This window comes from Hippopotamus amphibius, chromosome 5 (assembly GCF_030028045.1).
Source record: "Hippopotamus amphibius kiboko isolate mHipAmp2 chromosome 5, mHipAmp2.hap2, whole genome shotgun sequence".
Lineage (NCBI taxonomy): Eukaryota > Metazoa > Chordata > Mammalia > Artiodactyla > Hippopotamidae > Hippopotamus > Hippopotamus amphibius.
The window spans coordinates 81678863-81700791 of record NC_080190.1 but is presented as its reverse complement, the minus strand read 5'-3'; the positions used below and the strand labels follow the sequence as shown (position 1 = coordinate 81700791).

The following is a 21929-nucleotide window of genomic DNA, read 5'->3' as shown; positions in this document are numbered from 1 at the left end:
AGAGTGTCGACAGTGTGGGCAGAAGTGTGCGGATTGCAATGTCATGCAAGATCACAACGCCTTTGGATAGCATTTATTCCGAAGTTTAGCCTTCAGCTCTTCAATGAGCATCTCATTGTAACGAACACTGTTGATTGTTGAACCTTTTTCCTGATAATGTTCCAATACTGGCCCTTGAGAATCCCAGAAAACTGTATCAATTTTCCAGCTAACGGTTGACTTTTGAACCTTTTCTTGGTCGGCGATTGAGGATGTTTCCATTCCATACTCTGCCATTTACTCTCAGGCTCGTAGTGATGAATCCATGTCTCGTCACCAGTAATGATTCTCTTTAAGAAACTTTCACCTTCCTTAGAGTATCAGTCCAAATTTTGTTTGCAGATATCCAAACGCTTCTGTTTATGCTCTTCTGTGAATTGTTTTGGTACCCACAAACTTTTCGAACCTAAGTCTGTCGTGGATTACTTCGTTTTGAGGTGCTAAAGCATCCTCCCTATAGTCCTGATCTTGCTCCATCAGACTTTCACCTGTTTGGTCCCCTGAAAGCAGCCCTACAAGGACGAAGATTCACTTCTGATGAAGTGAAGACAGCCGTGCATTCATGGCTGGCAGCTCAGCCTAAAACATTTTTTAATGGGGGAATATGAAAGCTTGTTGACAGATTGACAAAGTGTATTGAAAAGCAAGGAGATTATGTTGAAAAATGATGTATCCGTCTTTTCTAAAAGTTAATTAAAATAAATTCTATAGCCAGAGTGCGGATAATTTTTGACTCACCCTCGTACTTTCCAATCTTCCCTTTATTTATATCTCTGAAGTCTTTGATAAACATGCACTTTGGAACTGAAAACCCTTTATGTGATGCCATAGTTTCAGATATCAGTCCATCAATCTGATCAGGTGTCAGTCATCTCATGTAATTTGTCCACACTTACGGGAGATATTGACTTAAGAGAAGCATAACTGTTTGGGGCAGAAAAATTATAATTTTAGGGTGTCAGGTGCAGCAAGATGAAAGGCATGGAAAATGTGGAAAGGTTCAATGTCATTTGCACAAATTTTCTTATCAAGTATTTTACTGTATTTCGGTCTGGCTGAACTAGAGACTCTCCATGAGCTTAGCTAGCTGTTGACAGTCGGGGGTACCAATACCTCCTGTGATCCTCCAGCTTTACAGTAAGTCCCCTACATACAAACCTTCACGTTGCGAAGGTCCAATCACATCAGGTGTGAGTGAAATTGCATCTTGCCCTCCGTCTCCTATTGCTGACGATCCTTCAGCTCTACCATCTCCCACCTCCTCTCCCTCCTCCAGTCAGTAACTCTTCTTGCCTGTTCACTTGATGCCAGCCCCTGTATGCCAGGTGTTGGACTGTACTCCTGTCCTTTTCAAGGTACTGACTGTAAGATTAAAAGTGTTTATTTTATGTATTTGTTATGTATTATTTATGTGAAAAGCATTATGAACCTACTACAGTACAGTACTGTATAGCCGATTGTGTTAGTTGGGTACCTAGGCTAACTTTGTTGGACTTAGGAACAAAGTGGACTTACAAACGCGCTCTCGGAAAGGAACACGTTCGTATGTAGGGGACTTCCTGTAATCAGGATGGAATTTGAAATTCAGCCATTGTCTTTGTGAACATGCACCTCTTTTTCATTATTATGAATTATTTAAAGGAGAGAGCACTGGCTTTTGTCGTTTGTGAGTGTGAGGTCTAAGGTTGTTTCCCTCAACCCTGGAATAGGAGCATATTTTAAAAGTAAAACCTGTGTTTTTCCATTTTCAGGTCATTTATTCAGTGCAGATTGTTTCATAAATTTTTACATCAAAATCTGGAAGAGTTGGAGGCAGACCCTCTCCCCAGGAAGATGAAAGATTCCGTGGTGAGACATTTGTGTTGTATAATGCACGCAGGGGCAGTACTTGACTTGGTGTGGAATAGACCGTTGCGCTGCCTGCCGGGTGGGGACGCTGTGAGCCTCTCAAAGGTGAACGCTGTGCACACCTGCCACAGGTGCTCACTTGGTCCTCAACGGATGCAGTTTGCCTAGATATTCAGATGAAGCACGTTCAGACAGTTATGCTCACTGCTAGCCCCAAGCAGCAGGTGGGATGGCACGAGCAAAAGCTTGTCAATTAAACATTCAGCCAAACTGCATCCCTGATGTGTCCCTCCCCACCCCAGTCCTCTTCACAGCCTCGCTTCAGCCTCGTGCTGAGCTCAGGGCACTCTCGCGCGGGTTTTGGTTCAAAGTTGACATCTGCATATCCTTTGGGAGGGGCCCCTGGGCTTTAGACTTATGTCTGGCATGTTGCAGAAGGAGCCACTATATTGGTTGGAGCACAGGAGCAGAAAAGGATGGAGGAAAAGAAGGAAGAAAGAAAGAAAATAAAAGGCTGTAAAAGAATGATGCCATTGCTCTATTCACCAGGAAAATGGCTTGGGGCAGTTTCAAACACCCTTTGAGCAAGTGTGTCTCTTTGGTATCAACTTCCAAACCTTAATAGTTTGAAAAGCAGTGCTCATTGATTACATAATCTCCCATTCGAATACTGAGCTTGGAGCAGTCTGCCAGTCATGCTTTTCCTGTGTTTGTGTAGGAATGACAGATCAAAGGAAAAGCAGTTAATGGGCTATCGATTGCACGCCCTTCCAGCCAGGAGCTGTGTCTCATTTGTCCTGGTCTCCACAGCACCAGTGCCTCTCGCCTGGTGGGTGCTCAGTACATTCCACTGAATTTAGATGAGGTAAACTGCAATCCGCCATTTCAAGATAATGTACAAGACTCACAGCCAACATGATAGTAGTTAAAAGAAATATACTCAGACCACTGTGCCTTTCAGTGTGGTTACAATTCGAGCTAAATCATTGAGGCTTGTTCGTCACCACAGGGAATGAAAACACAAATCACTTACTATGAATAAGGGTTCATTAATTATTGAATTTAATTTTTTCCTTCTAGTTTTATTGAGATATAATTGACACTCAGCACTGTGTAATTGTGTCATTAATTTTAAAGGCTGATATGCACTTGCAAGCAGGGTGTGAGGTGAAGCTTCTGGGGCAGATAACAAAGGGAGAAGACATTTGACATTCAAATGAAGCATCAACAACCTGACCTCTAACATTTATACCAGGAGACTTAGAGGGACGAGATCAAGCTCACATTCCCAGGTCAATTTCTATAAAAGCCACAGGGTGGCCTGAAGTCTGCCCAAGAGTTTCTTATGGATATCTGAAAAACCTATCCCCCGCAAATATTCCTTGATTGCATGAATGATGAAGATGCTTTCTGATTTAGTGCAGTAAAAATAATGTATGAATTACAATGAAGTCTGACAAGAAATTTGCCTAGCAGACACTGATAGCGTTTCCTTAGGGTGATTAGCCATGATGGGTTAGGTGTTGCTTTCCTTGGTTTTAATATACTTTGAAATGCTTTGTGCAGTGTAGAGCACATAACCTGTAGGTGATTTAATATGACGTGTGAGTTCATCTCTCTGAAAAGTCTTCTCTAATTATAATATTTTCATGGGGCTCTCAGGTTCAGCTTTTACACTTGATGCATACCTATCATGTCATAGTGCAGGGGTAAAATTTCCCTCCTTGTCTCTGATTTTTGTTTCTTTATGTCTCTCTCCGGCTCTCTTATTTCTCTCTCTCTCTCTCTCTCTCTCTCTCCCTCTCTCTTTACATTTTAGTTTGTATGAGAAGCCCATAGGGAGCTTCATTCATCAGTTTTCCAGCACCTCCTCCTATTCTGATTCACTTGGCCTGGGGCAGGGCCTGGGGACCTGCAGTTCACGAGACTGTCCACCCAGGTGATTCTGTTTAGGGGACCCGCAGCCTGTGCTTTAAGGGACATTGATCTAGAAACATAGATACCCAGAGCTCTGTCAGTGGGTTTATTCCACACGCGCAACACACGTTATGCACACAAAGTTTATCACCACCGTTCAATAGTGAATAAAAACATAAACTTCCCACCAGTGGTTTTGCCAGGTCCGTCTTTCCCCGTGTACCTCATGAGCATGGTCTTTGCGTTTTTGCCCTCACTCATTTCTGTCACTTTCAATGTTTTTTTTTATCGCATTCATATTTGTGACTTACATTGTATCGAGAGACAACAATCTAATTTTTATCTGTGTTATTCAGGCAGCTTCTTTTAAACAATTGGTGGTGTCATATGGATTTTTCCAGCCTCATGCTGTCTAAATCTGCTGGGTGTGTAGTGTTGGACCAGCGCTTCTTAAGCTTCTTTTTAGGGCTGGAGCATGAAGTGTTACATGAGATGCCACCGTGGATTTAAAACGTTCAGTGTACTAAGAGCTAATAGAGTTATTAGCTAAACATGCATGGTTTTATCATTAAAATAGGCAACGAAACATTCATCTTACTGAATATTGTTTTAGAAGTTCTGGCTAATGTAAGTCTTGGAAGAGAAAAAAATGTAGATTACATTATTACATGCATATAGAATGCATAGAAAAGTTTATTAAAGTCAACTGTGATTAATCAGAGAATTCAGAAATACCACCAGAGACAAAAAAAAAATCAGAAAAACAAGAGCATTCTAACATATTAGAAATAACTGTAGGAGATGTAATAAAAACATGACTGAACTCATAATAGCAACAAAATATATGAATTGATAATAGAATGATTTTAACAAGTAGTGTCAGAAATAAGGAAAGCTACCTCAATCTATTAAAATGTAAATGAAGTTCTGAATAAGTGGTGATAAACAGACATAACCTGATTTTGGATGGTGAGGCTGCAATTTATTAAATGCCAATTCTTTCTAATAAATTTAAAGGTTTAATATAGTTCAAAACAGTTCCAAAAGAATTATATTCACAACTTGGGGAAATAATTCTAAGCTCCATTTGGAAATATAGCAGTTAATAACAGCTTAAAAAAATCTGAAAGAGAAGAATAAGAAAGAGGAACTTAGCACTTTGAGGTTGAAAAGTACATTACAAAGATTGAATAATCAGGAAAAAATATGAGACCCATCCAAGATTAGAGAATGGATTAGTGAGTCAGTAAAACACAGAAAGGAGACGAATTACTTATATGAATGTATTAAGTGAAAATTAAATGTCACAATCAAGAATTGATTATTCAGTGTATGGTGCTGAAGTAGTTGTTTAGCAGTGGGAGGTAAAAAAGAATTTTGTGTGCTAATCCCTCCCCAGACACCAATGTAAGTTAGAGAGAGGGAAAGAGAGATCAAATGAGACTTTTCCATCCCTGATATTATGGCAGACTAAATTATTATAACCAAACTCTGCTGATTAATACTGAAAATTCTGAATAAAATACAAAAAGTCTTTCTTAGGAGGATGGGATTAACATATATACACTACTATATATAAAATAGATGATAAACAAGGACGTACTCTATAGCACAGGGAACAATACTCAATACTTTGTAATAATCTATAAGGGAAAAAAATCTGAAAACCAAAAAAAATTTATATATATAAATGAATCAGTTTGCTGTACACCTGAAATTAATGACATTGTAAATCAACTATAGTTCAATAAAATAAAATAAAATGAAAAAAATCATTCCTAAATGTGACAAGAAAACATAAAATAATAAAGGAATTATCAAGCAGAATTTGAGTGAATAAGGGAAGCTGCACATCTGCCTAACCACGGGACCTTGAGCCTTGGTTTTCAGCCCTCCAGCTGTGGGGAAGAGAAATGAAAGCCCAAGCCTGCCAAGTGGGTGTCCAAGAGGGGAGACCATCTGCTCATCACGCTGGGACACTAAGGGCCCACTCTCAGTGGAAGAATGAACCAGAAGGAATCTGTTCCACCCTCCACAGTGCCAGGGGAATGCAAGCAAACTCACTCCAAGGTTGAACAAAAGAATCATTTCCATGGATTTGCAGTACAAATTCTAACATCTGGATGGTACAGACCCCCTCAATTTATGAATATAGTTTAAAGTGGCCCTGAACTGGAAATACCTCATGACAGAAAAACAAAAGCAAAACCAAAAAAACATGAATCTTCTCTAAAGGATTCTTTCCTCCTAGGTCTTCAAACATTCCCAAAACCAGTTTTCTAAGGGATATGAGCAGCTTTCAATGAAAAATTTAAAACTACACAGAAAAACAAAGAACCAGCAGAAATAGGTTTACAAACACATTTCAGATATTGGAACAATCAGAAACAGATTTTGAAACAACACTACTTACTATGTTTAAAGAAGTAAAAGGCTTAAAAGTTATAGACAATAGAAAATATTTAAAATGATCCAGTATGTTTGAAAGAGAACCAGAGACCTTCCTAAACAACAAAATGAAGCAATTAAACACACACACACACACACACACACACACACACACACACACACATGAGATTAGATACCTCTGATGAGAGAATTAGCGAACTGAAAGATAAAGACAGAAGGAAGTATACAGAATGCAACACTGATAGACAAAATTTAGGAAATATGAAATAGAGATGCAGAGATGTGAAGGATGGAGTAAGAAGATCTGATATATATCTAATGAGAATTCCAGAAAAAAGGGAGCGAGACTGAAGCATAATGAATATTTGATGATAATTTCTGACTATTTACCATAATTAATGAAAGACACTGATCAGAGATTTAAGAATTCTGGTGAATCACAAACAGGATAAATTAAAGAAGAATCCACACTGGACAAGCCACAGTGAAACTGCAGTACACCAAAGGCGCAGACCATCTTAGATCAGTTAAGCAAAATGAACAGATGACGTTCAAATGAATGAGAGCTGAATGCTCCTTTATCAAAGCAATAGTAGAAACCAGTAGAAAGCAGTTTGCTATGTTTGAAGTTCTGTAAAGCAAGTAACTGCCAAGCTGTAATTCTGTGTCCAATGAAAATATCTTTCAAGAATGAAGACAAAATATAAATATTTTAGAAAAAAGCTGAGACTCGCACTGAATGTAATTCTGAAGTAATCTCAGATGGAAGGTCTAATTTGCAAGAAAGTACAAAGAGAAAAGAAAGTGGCAGATACACTAGTAAATCTAAATAAATTTTAACTGTATAAAACCATAATAAGAGTGTATGGTTGGCTTAAAAAATGAAAAGTTGAATCAAAATATGTGACTACGATAACAGACAGATTTGGATGGGAGGAGAAATGGACTCAAAGACTTGAAAGTTCTTAGTAATGTCCAGGAGATGAATTAAAATGTTGATTAAATTTAGACTGTGATAAGTTAAGTCTGTGTGTTGGATTGTTTAGTGTAACTACTAAAGGAATAGAAACAACACATAAGTTCCAACCCCATACAGAAGGAAAAATGGAATGAAAAAAAAATAGTTCTTCATAAGTAACAAAATATAATAGGACTCCTGTGTTACACTATACTTAAAAGTCAATTCCAGATGGATTACACACCTAAATGTGAGATGAAAAATCCTGAAAGCACTTAGAATCATAATAAAGGAAATTATCTTTATGATATCAGGGTAGGAAATTTTTTTTAAGTAGCACGAAAATTCAAATTCGTTAAAATTATGACCTTTGAGGTATCAAATAATACAGAAAAAAAAACTTAAAAAGCCACAGAATGGGAAACAGTTTTTAAAATATGTGTAGTTGATAAGGCACGAGTGTCATGATGAATGTAAAATTCCTATAAATCAGTAAGAAAGCCAGATAATCTCAATTAAAAATGGTTAAATATAAATGGCCAAAACATGACTATATATGCAATCTGATTAATAATCAGGAAACTCCAAACTAAAGCCACACTGAGTTACCATTTCACACCAACCAGACTGATAAAAAATTAAAATTCTCACAATACTAAATGTTGACAAAAGTGTGGCACAAGGGAACTCTCCGTGCACTGCTGGTGGTGGTGTAAATTAGTATATCTGGTTTGGAAGCAGTCTGGTATTATAAAATTGAAGCTACATATATACTACAGGCAGCAATTCTACTTCTAGATACATATTTACCCTGGAGCAAATCTTGCACATTTATACCAGAATACACATATAAGTTTGCATATCATAGCATTTGTTCATAAGAGCCCCAAACTGAAGTCTCTGGAAATTCCACCCACAGTAGAATGTCCTCTACAGCGAAGGAAAAGACCTTACTAGAGCTCTATATGGTGAATTTTAACCACACAATGCTGAACAAAGGAAGCAAGACATAAATACAGTATAGTGCCATCTATTGAGTAAAAGTAGGCAAACTAAGCTGATTACAATTGCATACGTAAGTAGCAAACTTTTTTTTTAAGCAAGAAAATTATTTTCATCAATCAGAATAATTGATAGGGACCCCCAAGAGGGGAAAGAAGGATTTATGATCAGGGAACAACATACAAGGGGTTTCTTAGGTGCTGGGAATACTAGATTTCCTTCAGTCAGGCGGTGGTCACTGAATCATTCACTTTACAATTGTTCCTTAAATTGTATATATGTATTTTATGCAGTTTTCTGTATGCATGGCTCACATTTTTAAAAATGTAAAAGAAATTTTGAAAAAGATCATGAAATAAAATCAAACATTTATTGAAATTCTGGAGAGCAAATGCTTTCCCAGACTATGGAGTCTATAAGATTAAAACAAATAACACACCTGCACACCACACACACACACACACACACACACACACACACACACACACAGTTAGATTTGAGTGCATAAAAATTTTAAACTTCCATATGTTAACAAAGGCAATAAAATGCAAATAATTTGGATAATTTGGTAAAAATGTTTGTTACAAATTTAATAAAAGTTAAATATCTTTATTATACCAATGACTTAAAATTTAATTTTTTTTAACTCTATAAGCAAATGGTATTAATATATGTGTTTCATTTAGGGACAAAATATTTAGTAGGTAAATGTATGAAATATATTTACCCTTCTTATAAATAAAGAAATGCAAGTTAAAATAAGATGATATTTTTTGGTCTGCTCGATTAGGGTAGGATAAATTAATGATATTGCCAATTGTGATAAGATGAGATCTCTTAGACACTGTATTTGTGTAAATGATTACAATCAGCTGGTAAGATAATTTATCAGGAATTGTGAAACATTTTTAACCTACAATATGATAAATCCATTTGTCATAGTTTTTCTAGAGAATTAATTCAAAATATGAAAAAAGATTTAGGTGCATATAGATAATAACTGCAACATAATTCATTATGGTGAAAAATGGAAGACAGCCTAATATTTAGCAGTTAGGAAATGTTTGCATTAGGTTTCATTCACTTAATTAATGTTTCAAGGGTCCATTATGACACAGTTGGTGTATGTATATCTGTGTATATGTATGGCTTCAGGGGTGGAAAATTATTTAGCCATTAAATGGCAGTTAGTAAGTCTATACAGTCATATCTATCATGCTTATAAAATAAACTACTGTTGAAAAAGGTAGAAAATTATATATGCATTAAGATTAGACCTTTAAGAAACATTCATAGAAAAAAAAACATATATTGGGTTAGCCAAAAAGTTCCTTCTGGTTTTTCTGTAAGATGTTACGGAAAAACTCGAATGAACTTTTTGGCTAACCCCAGTACATCATGATTACAGCTAGAACCATAGTTCAGCATTTACAGGCAAAAATACTGGCCCAGAAAACACAGCAACAATTTCTGAGGTCCAGATGTCTTTTAAGATTCCTTTTTTTTTTTTTAATTTTTTATTGGGATATAGTTGCTTTACAATGTACAGCAAAGTAAATCAGCTATGCGTATACATATATCCCATCTTTTTTGGCCTTCCTTCCCATTTAGGTCACCACAGAGCACTGCGTAGAGTTCCCTGTGCTATGTGTACAGTAGGTTCTCATTAGTTATCTATTTTATACATAGTATCAATAGTTTATATTATGTCAATCCCAGTCTCTCAATTCATCCCACCCCTCTTTCCCCCTTGGTATCCATACTTCTGTTCTCTACATCTGTGGCTGTATTTCTGCTTTGTAAATAAGATCATCTATACCAATTTTTTCCGATTCCATATATATGCGTTAATATATGATACTTGTTTTTCTCTTTCTGAATGACTTCACTCTGTATGAGAGTCTCTATCTAGGTCCATCCATGCCTTTACAAATGACCCACTTTCATTCCTTTCTATGGCTGAGTAGTATTCCATTGTACCACATCTAATTTATCCATTCTTCTGTTGATGGACATTTAGGTTGTTTCCATGTCCTGGCTAAAAATATTTCCAAGAATAAAATTTTTGGTGCAAAATAATATCTGCTTTTTGGTGGCAATAGGAAAAGAGGAAATCATTTCCTTTTTATTTTGCTGATGTTACTTTCACCAATATTAAGACAGTGGTCTACAGTTTTATTAATTAGCACCAATAGTAAAAAGCTCAATGATTACCATCTACCATCTCCTTTGGTGAGTCTATTCAAAACTTTTGTCCATGTGCAGCTAGTAATAGGGGTAGGGAAGAGTTGTTGGACTTCTTATTGAGTTGTAAAGTTCTTTATATGTTATAGATAAAAGTCCTTTGTTGGATGTATGTTTTACAAATGTTTTTTCCCAGTCTTTGCTTTGCCTTTTCATTCTATAGCAATGTCTTTTGAAGAACAAATGTTTTAAATTTTCATGAAATTCAATTTACGACTTTTTTCTTTTATAGTTCCAGCTTTTAGTGTCCTATTTAAGAAAGCTTTGCCAAACTGAAGGTCACTGAGATTTCCTCTTATGTTTTCTTTGAGAAATTTGATAGTTTAAAATTGATAGTCTAAATTTGATAGTTAAAATCATATGGCAGGTTGAGTTAATTTTTGTACATGATGAGAAGTAAGTGTCGAGTTTTTTGTTGTTTTGTTTTTGTAGATTGCTGTCTAACTGTTCCAGAACCATATGCTGAAAAAAATTATCCTTTACCTTATTTTGGGGAAAGGTGTCATTTTATCTTGACCCCTTTGTTTAAAATCAATTGACTGTTTATGCGTTGGTCTATTTCTGGACCTTTTATTCTGCTCAGTTAACCTCAGTGTATGTTTTGTGCCGATACCATCAATACCTGATTACCACAGCTTTGCACTTACAGTTTCTGAAGCCTGATATTGAAAGTCCTCCAACTTTATTCTTTTTCAAAATTGTTTTGCCTAGTCTAGGTCCATTGCATTGCTAAATAATTTTTTTTTTTTGGTTGCACTGCATGCAGGATCTTAGTTCCCTGACCAGGGATCGAACCCGTGCCCCCTGCAGTAGAAGTGCAGAGTCCTAACCACTGGACTGTTGGGGGATTCCCCCAAATAAATTTTTGAATTAGCTTCCCAATTTTTAAAAATTCCTCTTAAGATTTTGATTGAGATTGCACAGAATCTGTAAATCAATTTGGTAAGAATTGACTCCTTAACAATATTGAATCTTCAATCCATGAACATGGTGTATCTCTCCATTTATTTCTCTAGTTTCTCTCGGCAGTATTTTGTAGCTTTCAGTGTATAGGTCTTGCATATTTTTTGTCAAATTTATCCCTAAATATTTCATATTTTTATGCTATTATAAATGGCATTTAAAAAATTAAATACATGAAAAATGCATGACATCATTAGCCATTGGGAAATGCAAATTAAAACCATAATTAGATGCCAGTACATCAACGTTTCTTGACCTCACACTGTTAACAGTGAGCCTGATAATTCTGTGTTGTCAGGGATTTTCCTGTGTGTTGTAGGTTGTTTATCTGCATCCCGGGCCTCTACTCACTAGATGCCACTATCCCTCCTCCCTCTCCCTGAAGTGTAACTATCAAAAATGTCTCCAGACATTGTCAAATGTCCCTTGGGAGGTCACATTGTCCCCAGTTGAGAACTAATGCACTGTACGATCACCAGAATGGCTAAAATTTTAAAAAATGACTGCACTAAGTGTTGGCAAGGTATGAAGTAATTGGAACCCTCCAGAAAAGAAATGGGCAGGAAGATAATAAATAGAGGCTGTATAAAGTTTGTATTTACAAGGGACACTGATGACACTGGCAAATATCAACGAAATTCCTGTATGTCATCTAACCATGGAAAAAAATTAGCCATAACCTGAGCTCATTCTCCCTCTTGCTTTAAGAAAACTACAGAAGCAACTCTCTTCCCCCCACCACTTGCCCTGGTGGTCCACTGTTTTGCCTTTAAATAGGGGTGATTGGTCAATGAAAAATGACACAGTTTTACCACACAACAACATTGTTAATCAACTATGTTCTGATATAAAATAAAAATTAAAAAAGACACAACTTTAAATTAGAATATTTGGGAAAATGCGTTTCTCCCTTTTGGATGTTTATTGCTGAATGTTTATTCAGCAATTTTAAAATGACATAGAACATGTCAGTGAAAAATTAGAAATAAGAATTAACGTATCCTCATAGCCTAAAGATGCAGTGAATTATAGAACTTTCCTCTGGGAAGGTTTAGCTTTTTGTAAGCCTTTGGAATGAAAGGAAATAACTGAATTTTTGCCATTTACGAGTAGTAAATTTTTGAGAAAACTTATGGTCACAAAAATTTTATAGATTCAGAATTAAAAACTAATGATTTTCCCTGCTCAAAAATCAGATGACCATTATTAAGAGTAAATCTAGAATTTAGTTTATCACTATACAATTCCTCATATATTCAATACTTGTATATGAATTGTAAACTTCAGAGATAGGAAATTCAAAACAACTTTAGCAGCTAATTTGTAAATTGATGTTGAGAATGTATCTCTTGCCTGTGTTATTGATTATCCCAACCAAGCCATGTTGATTTTTCATCACGTGGTTCAGGTCATTTTTTACTCTATTTAAGATGCCCTCCTGATTTCTTCCTGTCACTTTGAATGTCAGTTCAGTCATAAAGCCAGCAGCATGACTTGCAAGAAACTCCACATTTTAATTGAAAAAAACAAGAAAAGAAAAAGGTGGGGAGGAAATGTAGGTAAACAAATACATGATATGTACAAAAAGAAAAAAAGGGAGGATGTAGAAACAGAGATGTATATTCTGTATGATTTTCTATCAGGTAACAGTCAAAACAATTATTTAAGAGGCATAATTCCTTTTTGATATGATATATTGATATATTTAAAACTGATGATTTCAGAGTTTTCAGGTACCAGTGTGATGCCTTAAAATGTTCAATAATTGTGTACTGCAGCTAATTGGCCTCTGTAGAAAGAAAAAGTTTGATGACCCCTTAATGCTCCTTTTAGCTCTATCAGTCAGCAGTATTGTACCCTGTTTGAGCCAATAGGCCTTTCTCCATATATCTGCAGTGTTAATAACATTCTTTGGTCTAACTTTGGTCACACCACAATTTTGCCTGCTCACATCACAATTTTCCATGTGGAAAATTATTAGTGATTATGGGCATTTCATTTTCTGTGTATGTGTACTAATACATATACAGTTAATTATTTGAACATGGCCTTTACCCAGTTTGACTGGGGAATTAAAATGTAAAATCTATTCTGGGCTGAAGAAATAAATGTGTAAGAGGTCTCTGTTCGGCATACCCAAGCTGTGTGCATGTTAAAATCCAAGCTATGCCAAAGTTAAGTAGAGATTATTAGCACTTTTCCCTCCTTTGTCAGACCTGGGCATCTTGCATCTGATCTGTTTGTAGAGAAGAACCTTATGCCTTTTACACGTGTAGAAAACCTTTCTTCTCTCCCCGGCTAGCAGTCGGAGGTAATGCTGTCCACATTTCCTCTTCCCACCCTCTGCCTTAGTTTCCCTGATATTCCCCAAACAGGAGGTGGTGAACGGTCCATCCAACGTGTGCCATTGGGAATAGACCAGGTAAGTGATGGGCTGCAGGTGTAGTTTTATCCAGGGTCAGGATCCTGTCACCTAATTTACCTGGTGACGCAGAGTTGCTGAGAGCAAACTATGCAGTTGTTTTCTGTTTACAGAAGGATGTCTTAAAATCGGACCTCATCATCTGCTCGGTGGCTGCTGTTCTGTCCTTCGCGGTCAGTGCCAGCACTGTGTTTCTGTCCTTGCGAGTATGTATCCATTTGGCTCTGCACTCTTCCCGCCTCCTCATTCTCTGTAATAAACAAAGCCCACGGTGCAGCTTCAGGATACTGACAGGATAGTGGAGCCAGTGGAAGAACAGAATAGGCCAGTTGAGGGGTTGAAGGAATATATCCAGGTGTGTTACAAGTTATGTCCAAGAGAAGATTTGGTCCACATCACAGAGTTGGTTCATACCCTTTCTGTTTCCCCATCTGGGGAGTGGTTTTGTTTACACATCTCATGGAATCCACCATGAGGACCGTCAACAGTCATAAGACAAGTTCACGACTCACTACTACAAGCGGAGAAGGGAGGACTCACCAAATCAGGAGTGAGACGGAGGTCGCAGAGCCAAAAAGATTATTGGAACACAATTTTCCTTTAGAAAAGCGAAACTGGAGCGCTCCAGATGGGATTTCTGGCTGAAGGTTCTTGCAGACAGTTGCCGTCTCAATTTTCCTTTCAATGAGGAAAAGTCTATTAGCTAAATTTGTTATTCTCCATCTCTTTAAAAAAAATAACAAAAAACAAGAAAAAGTATTCTAATGGGCAGAATGTCTCAGCCTTTTCTCCACCCCATCTCAGTGGTTCTCAACACGGAGATCAGTTTTACATGATAGAGGAGAAATGTTCAGAGGGCTGAAACAAGAGCCGAGTTTGTCTGTGTGTGTGTCAGGAGGAGCGGGGTGGGAGCTTAGTGTTTGGTGTTATTCGTGGGTGGCCCTCCTCATCCTTCAGGTTACGCGCTGACTCTCACCCTCTTCTGTCGCAGCCGTTTCTCAGCATCGTGCTGTTCTCCCTGGCTGGCGCTGTGGGGTTTGTAACCCACTACCTGCTCCCCCAGCTCCGCAAGCATCACCCGTGGATGTGGATTTCACACCCCGTCCTTAAAAACAAAGAATATCAGCAACGAGAAGTGAGAGGTTAGTAAAATATCCCTCACAAAAATGTGATGTAGCAGGAGGCATACTTTACACCGAGGGTGTGCACAGCAGTGTGAATGCACTTAGTGCCACGGAAATGTACCCTTGAACATGATGACAGTGGTACATGTTACATTATGTACGTTTCACCACAATAAAAAAAGGGAGAGTATGTGTACCTTGAAGTGTATGGTATTGTTCCCAGAACAAGAAGGGTAAAGTGGGGTGAGTTAGAAGTATGTTTTCTAAAAGTGACTGGTTATTATTGAGGAAAAAGCAATTTGTGTCCCTCAGACTGTAACCAAAAGTGGGGTCTGGCTGCTTGCCGCTCAAAAGCCAATAAAGAGACCAGGTTGGTGGGAAGGAAAGTTTGCTTTATTTTGGATGCCGGCAACCAGGGGCGGGGGTGGGGGGTGAAGGGTGGACGCCTGTCCAGAGGCTGACCTTGCCCCCCACCACTGACAACCAGTGGGCAAGAGCTTTTCTATAGACAGAGGGAGGGGGCGACATGCAGAAACAGCACAGTCCGCTCTGACAGTCGTCTTGAAATAGGTCATCGGTGGTCTGACCAGCGTCATCTTGGTTGTTTTAGGTACACTTAGTCTTCAGTTCCAGGGTCGGTTTGTTCCCATCTCTTTGAGGCCAGTTCTTGGAATTGTGGCCGCTTATGTCATGGCTACAGCCTGGTCATCATGTAGTTCACTTCTTCCACCTGGTGGAGTTTCAGTCTCTAGAAGACAGGACATGGCTCAGAATATTATCTGTAGCCCTTGAGGGGGAACTAAAGGTCCTTGACTTTGCTTCATGACTAAACTATTATAATTTGGTCTCCTTTGACTGTTTTCCTTTGTTTCCGCATTTTCTCACTTCTCTGATTAAACGTATTCTTTGGTTCAAGTTTTTCCACAAAAAAAAAAAAAAAAAGTTTTTCCACAGACAAAAGACAGGCAGAGGACATGGGGGCAAGGACCATAGGGTCCTGCTCTGTTTCAAGACCTGAAGGTGATGCAGTTCCAGCTTCAGCTGCCCGGGGACCAGGAATAGCATCACTTGACTGCCCTTTCACCCTCCACAAAACCAGGGGAGGGATGCAGCAGAGGCTGACCTTTGAATTTTGTTGAACTTGCTTTGCTCACCTAGAACTAGACCCACACCCAGGCCTGCGCTTGATTGACTTAGCAATTCGCGGGGCAGACTCGGGCCACCATCAAGTAATAGCCTGGTAACCCTGACAGTATTTGAGCTTCTAAAAAAAAAAAAAAAAAAAAATCTGAGGAATTTCTCTGCTAGGTCTCCCCAGGCTCTGGGATTGAACAGATGGCCGAAGGACTGATTTATCCCCATTTTCAGACATATGGGTCACAGTTGATAGCTATAGTTTGTAACTAGCTCAAGCTGCTAATTCCGCATAGAACTGTCTAGCCCATGGTAATTTCTGCATTGTTAAATGAGTTATTTAGTCATCTCCACCGCCAGGCCCGAGGGTATGTGAGTAGCGCTAAGGTTTACAGGTACGTAGCAGACCCTACCGGGCTTGTCATCAGTAACTTCAGCGGACTAGTGTGACCAAAGTAAAAGGGCAGAGGGGAATTAATGAAAGAAAAAAAAAAGAAGCAAAAGAATCACTTATAAAGCTGTCATGAATAGAGAGGGTTTCTTCAAGGAACATGTCTGGGTGGCTACCAGGAGCTGCCTTAATTTGAAACAGCCAAATCAGTAAAACGAGGTTTTGCTTAGAGGAGTGACAATGGCCTGATGGTCCTGCTGCCAGCATAGGCTTTAAGAAGGCAGTGGAGGGCAACTCACGCTGCCCTGCCCTTGGAGGCTTGCTCTTCTCACCTACAACACCAGGGGTTCACCACATATCAAGCTGCATAGTATGGTTTTTAAATGCTGTGTTCAATTTTGGGTGCCACCTAAAGGCAACTTATTATCAGAAGTATAAAAACTGAAAGAAGATAGACTCAGAGCATGTGCAGTTGATAATGGTCAGTTCATTCTTCAGTCCGCTTAGAGGGAAAGGTCGATCCACACAGGTGCCTGCTGGTGGGTCAGGAGAGCAAGATGAAGAAAAGACCGGTTTCTATAAAACTTCTGAAGTGTTAGGGTCACATGTGCCTTTCCTTCTCTTCACCTTTAGAAAGACTGAGTTTCGGTGAAGTTAGTGCAGTATTGTTTTGGCATTATTGGTAAGTAGTTGATGGGGATTCGAGATAAGATGCTTTGACTCTGGAGACTGCGTAGCTGTATCTGTATGATCTGTATCTGTGCCTAGGTATTTAAGTGCCTTGAGGTGAGCACAGAGAACTTGTCAAGTTAAGAGAAAGGAAAATAAGACAGATCAGGCGTGGGCTACCCTTACAGTGGCAGTTCGGAGTGTGGAATTCAACACAGAAGGGTAAGAGTGGACAGTTGAAAACTTGGGATGTGTGTGAGTGTCGTTTTTTTCCCTGAATCGAACAGAACCCAGTCTAAATTAGAATCATGGAGATATTTGAAATCTGAATGATCTTTTCAGTACAATATTCAAAACAAGAAAGGAGTGTGTGTTTGTATGTTGACACCCGCTCTTGGAGGAGTGAGCCAGAGGGCAGCTCTGGGCCTCTGTCCTGTAGGATGGACGGAAGAAGCTCACCCCTGGTACCATGGGCTCCAGCAGAGGCTCGGTGGATGTTTTTCACTTTCCTATATGGACTGTTTATAAACCACCTGAAATCTAGCCAAGAGTAATAGATTTGACAAATTAGGCCCATAATGAAAAACAGATTGCATTTCAAAATTATGTGTGTTGGAAGGAAAATCCAAATACTGAAAATGTGTTAGTATGAACTTGTTGAAGACTCCCTACCCATTTTGGCATCATCCACAGCCCAGGTTTCCTTGCATCCTCTTCCTGGCCACCTTTCTGCCTTTTAGGTATTTCCCTCTTTCTTTCTTCTGCTAGCCAGAAAACATGCATAGGAAATTCAAGCTGACCATACACCTTTAATGTGAAAATATGTCAAATCTTCTTTCTCATATGCTCACAGAATATTTTGGAAAAGAAGAAAGAGCAGAGAAGGGCTGGCAGGTCTGTGGGTACCACTGTGCTCCCTGGTCCCGAGGCTGACATTGCTAAGGGAGGACAATCCTAAAATTGGGCCAGTGGCAGACATTGCTAATCAATTGGAACTGGCATGTAAGACGAGGCATGTGTGCTGTGTCTGTCTTAGAGTTTATATAATCTTACCTGATTGCTTTACGTAAGAGGAAACTGACACCCAGAGACGTCAAGGGACTATAACTCGGGTCCCACTAAGTTTGTGGCCAATGAGTGGCCAGAACCGAGGTGATCTCACTCCCCCGATCAGTGCTCTTTCTGCTACCCACGCTGCTCTCAGTGCAGTGGGAGATCGTGTGCAATTTGCACGTGGCCCTCAGACTGCTTTTGCCATCGATACCCCAGAGAGCCACATCACTACACTGGGTCCTGTAGAGTCAAACACGCCATAGTCTAGTGCTAACGCTACAAGCTTTAATCCCTGGTTTGAAGCAGACTGACCACCCTTAATTTTGGGTGTTCCTGTGGTTTCTCAAACACACCACGTTCCCTCACTGCCTTCTCCTTACAGTTCCCTGTGCCTTGGATGCTCTTCTCAAGCTTCCCTAGACTCAGGCCAGGCAACTCAGCTTTCAGGTCTCTGTTCAAAATTCAATCCCTCTGGAGGTCCGTCCCTGACCACCTAGGCCAGAGCAACTTCCCAGCTGCTGCCCTGAACCTCCCTTTCCACCACATTCTCTACAGTGACTCTGAGCAATACAGCTGCTTACTCATGCTGGACCCCCAGTGCTTGCACTTATTTTAAATCTCATCAGCCCTACATTTACCAGAACAAACTTTAGACTTGGGGCATATACTCTCTTTTCTTTTCTTTCTTTCTTTCTTTCTTTCTTTCTTTCTTTCTTTCTTTCTTTCTTTCTTTCTTTCTTTCTTTTAAAGATTTATTTTATTATTTATTTATTTATTTTATTTATTGTCTTCCTTGCTGTGCACGGGCTTTCTCTAGTTGTGGTGAGTGGGGTCTGCTCTTTGTTGCAGTGCACGGGCTTCTCATTGCGGTAGCTTCTCTTGTTGCGGAGCATGGGCTCTAAGCGCGCAGGCTTCAGTAGTTGCAGTGTGTGGGCTCATTAGTTGTGGCTCACAGGCTCTAGAGTGCAGGCTCAGTACTTGTGGTGTATGGGCTTAGTTGCTCCGAGGCATATGGGATCTTCCCGGCCCAGGGATGGAACCCATGTCCCCTGCATTGGCAGGCAGATTCTTAACCACTGCGCCACCAGGGAAGCCCCATATACTTTTTTTTTTTTAATAAATTTATTTATTTTATTGGCTGTGTTGGGTCTTTTTTGCTGTGCACGGGCTTTCTTTAGTTGTGGTGAGAGCAGGCTACTCTTTGCTGTGGTGCGCTGGCTCCTCATTGCCGTGGCTTCTCTTGTTGTGGAGCTCGGGTTCTAGGCACGTGGGCTTCAGTTGTTGCAGCACATGGGCTCAATACTTGTGGTGCATGGGCTCTAGAGCACAGGCTGAATAACTGTGGCGCACGGGCTTAGTTGCTCTGCGGCATGTGGGATCTTCCTGGAGCAGGGATTGAACCCGTGTCCCCTGCCTTGGCAGACAGATTCTTAACCACTGCGCCACCTAGGAAGCCCCCCATATACTTTCTTTTCAGTTTACTTTCCTGTCTGCATGTCTCCAATATACAGTTTTACTTGATATGTAAAATTACTTGGAGATATAAAATTAATTTTGATATAAAATTCAGACTATGATAAAATGGAACTATGTTGCAACTCAAAAGACTGTAAATGGAAACACCTTTTTGAGCCAGTGCAGTTTTTTTTTTTGAGGCTAATTTAAGTAAACCTTATCCCATCTTACCCCCAACAAAGCATTTTACCAATATTTAAGCTAAAAGAGTAAAATTGTAGCAATCATATGACAGTTCAGCAGTCAAATGAACCATGGTGGTGGTGTGGGCGTAGCTGAGTTATACTAATGGGTATGCGTGAAGTTGCTTTTTTTTATTGTTCTATTCCCCACACACCTAAGCAAATCATGCTGAAAATAATGGAGTAGACACTGCTACAGATGGCACCAAATTAGTCAAGTAAACAGCTTTTGAGAGTCAATGTTTAAGGAGCACTGGGATTTTAGAAAATAAAGCCAATCTCTTATCCTGAATTATGATGATGGGTCTAGAAGAATGACTTCATTGATTGGCCCCTGTTGTAAAAGCATAAGAAGTTGGGTCTGTTTGAAAATTTGTTGTTTCTAAGAACTTTCCAAAGGAATTATATTATTTTGAAAGGGAATAATGGAGTTGGGTTCCATTTTCACATAGTCCCTCAAGAAGTAATTTCTATCATATTATCATTCTTGGCTCTTGAGAATTTAAGAAAAGTTGAAATGATCTGATTTGATGACCATACTCTTACCATAAAAGTGGGTTTTAATGGGATTAAAAGATTGAGAATAAGTTTATTATTGGCATTCACTTGTTTACTTGTTTATTCACTCAGAAAATGCTTGTGAAGATATGGCTCGTTAAGAAAATAATTATTGAGTTCCTACATGATGCCACACTTGTGAACTGATGAGATAGGTTGCCTAAGATGTGGTTTCTATCATCAAAGAGTTTCTGACCTAGAGAGCAAAGCTACGGATGTGTTTGAAAAGAAGAGCCGTGATTGCTGCACACTTGGTGACCTGGGGTCGGCAGTGTGCTCAGCCATGCAGGAAATACAAAGAAGTAGAAGGCACAGACCCCCAGTGAAGAGGTTACCATTCACTTCATGTTCGTTGGTCAAGGTTTTTCAACTGGTTGGTTGTACATATAAAATGAAAGTAAATAGATTTTATAACTAAATGTTGAATTAGTGTCTGGTGCGTAGTTGGTGTTTAATAATATTGGTTGGTTGAATGAATGAATGACTAGTGCCTTGTAAACTCACTGAAGGAAGAGTTCCCGGTAGACAGGAAGAGCCTGGAGGTAGAGGCTTGTTTAAAGGACTCAAGTCTTTGTGTATAAGATATACACAGAGAAGCTCATCCCTCTGCAAGAAGTGGTTGCTTAAAAAGCTTAAGCTATAAATTTTGGATACATTAGAATAAATGGATAAAAGATTATGGACATTATTAAACATATCAATTGAAAAATCTCATTTAAATTGTAATGTAACCAAATTCACTATTATAAAACTAATTCACAAATGAATCCTGAGTTTGTAGTTCTTAAATGAGATTTACTTTGCATTTTAGCAAATCTTGCCTGTTATTTGCAGATAGACTGGTTTCTGCATGTGAGAGACGTGGTTCTGACAAATATTGCTTTTTCTAATGTGTTTTTCATAACCCTATATAATACATAGAGTTAAAAACCAAATAGAACAAGTTGTAATGAAACGCGGCAGACCCTGGTCAACTTTTTCCTGTATGATTTCCCCCTCTCCAGGAAAAATTACTTTCTACTCTAGATATTTCTGCTGATATTTACTGTAATTCTTCTAAATAAGGTGCATGTTCTACTATTTCTTGATATTTCAGATTTGTCTGTCTACTGACTTCCTGTTATGAGTAGTAAAGATTTATGTCTCTTATCTTCCCTCATACATTACATTTTCCCCTTCTGCTTCCTCTCAATATAATTTTTGTTGAACACATAACTGAGTTGTTTTTATCTGTTCATGTATATATGTGTCATATAGAAAGAATGTCATATAGAAAGTCTAATCATTGTTCACGTCTAGTCTAGTAGTGTACCATGACTGCATTTCCTTTCTTGTTCAGAGTTCTGTTTTTGCATCTGCTAGCCTTTCCAATAGCTATGTAAAATATCTCTCGGTTCAGTTTTCCACACAGGCAAACTTGTCAGATACTCTGTTAGTTCCATCTCCTCCCAGACTCCCTGTGGACACTGCTCCAGTTGTTCTTTGCTTATTCTCTCTTTCT

General features: G+C 38.8%; 1 protein-coding gene across 9 annotated transcripts in view; it reads left to right on the top strand.

Moving 5' to 3' along the window:
* Nucleotides 1–21929, top strand: part of PCNX2 (pecanex 2) — a 288254-nt gene that overhangs the window by 127447 nt on the left and 138878 nt on the right. For 8 of the 9 annotated variants that reach the window (XM_057737510.1, XM_057737507.1, XM_057737503.1 and 5 more), the window contains 3 exons: nucleotides 1791–1887; nucleotides 13916–14008; nucleotides 14794–14944. In XM_057737510.1, the coding sequence (XP_057593493.1) occupies nucleotides 1791–1887; nucleotides 13916–14008; nucleotides 14794–14944 (341 nt within the window). The remainder of the gene's footprint in view (nucleotides 1–1790; nucleotides 1888–13915; nucleotides 14009–14793; nucleotides 14945–21929) is intronic. The other variant, XM_057737504.1, reaches the window with a different exon arrangement.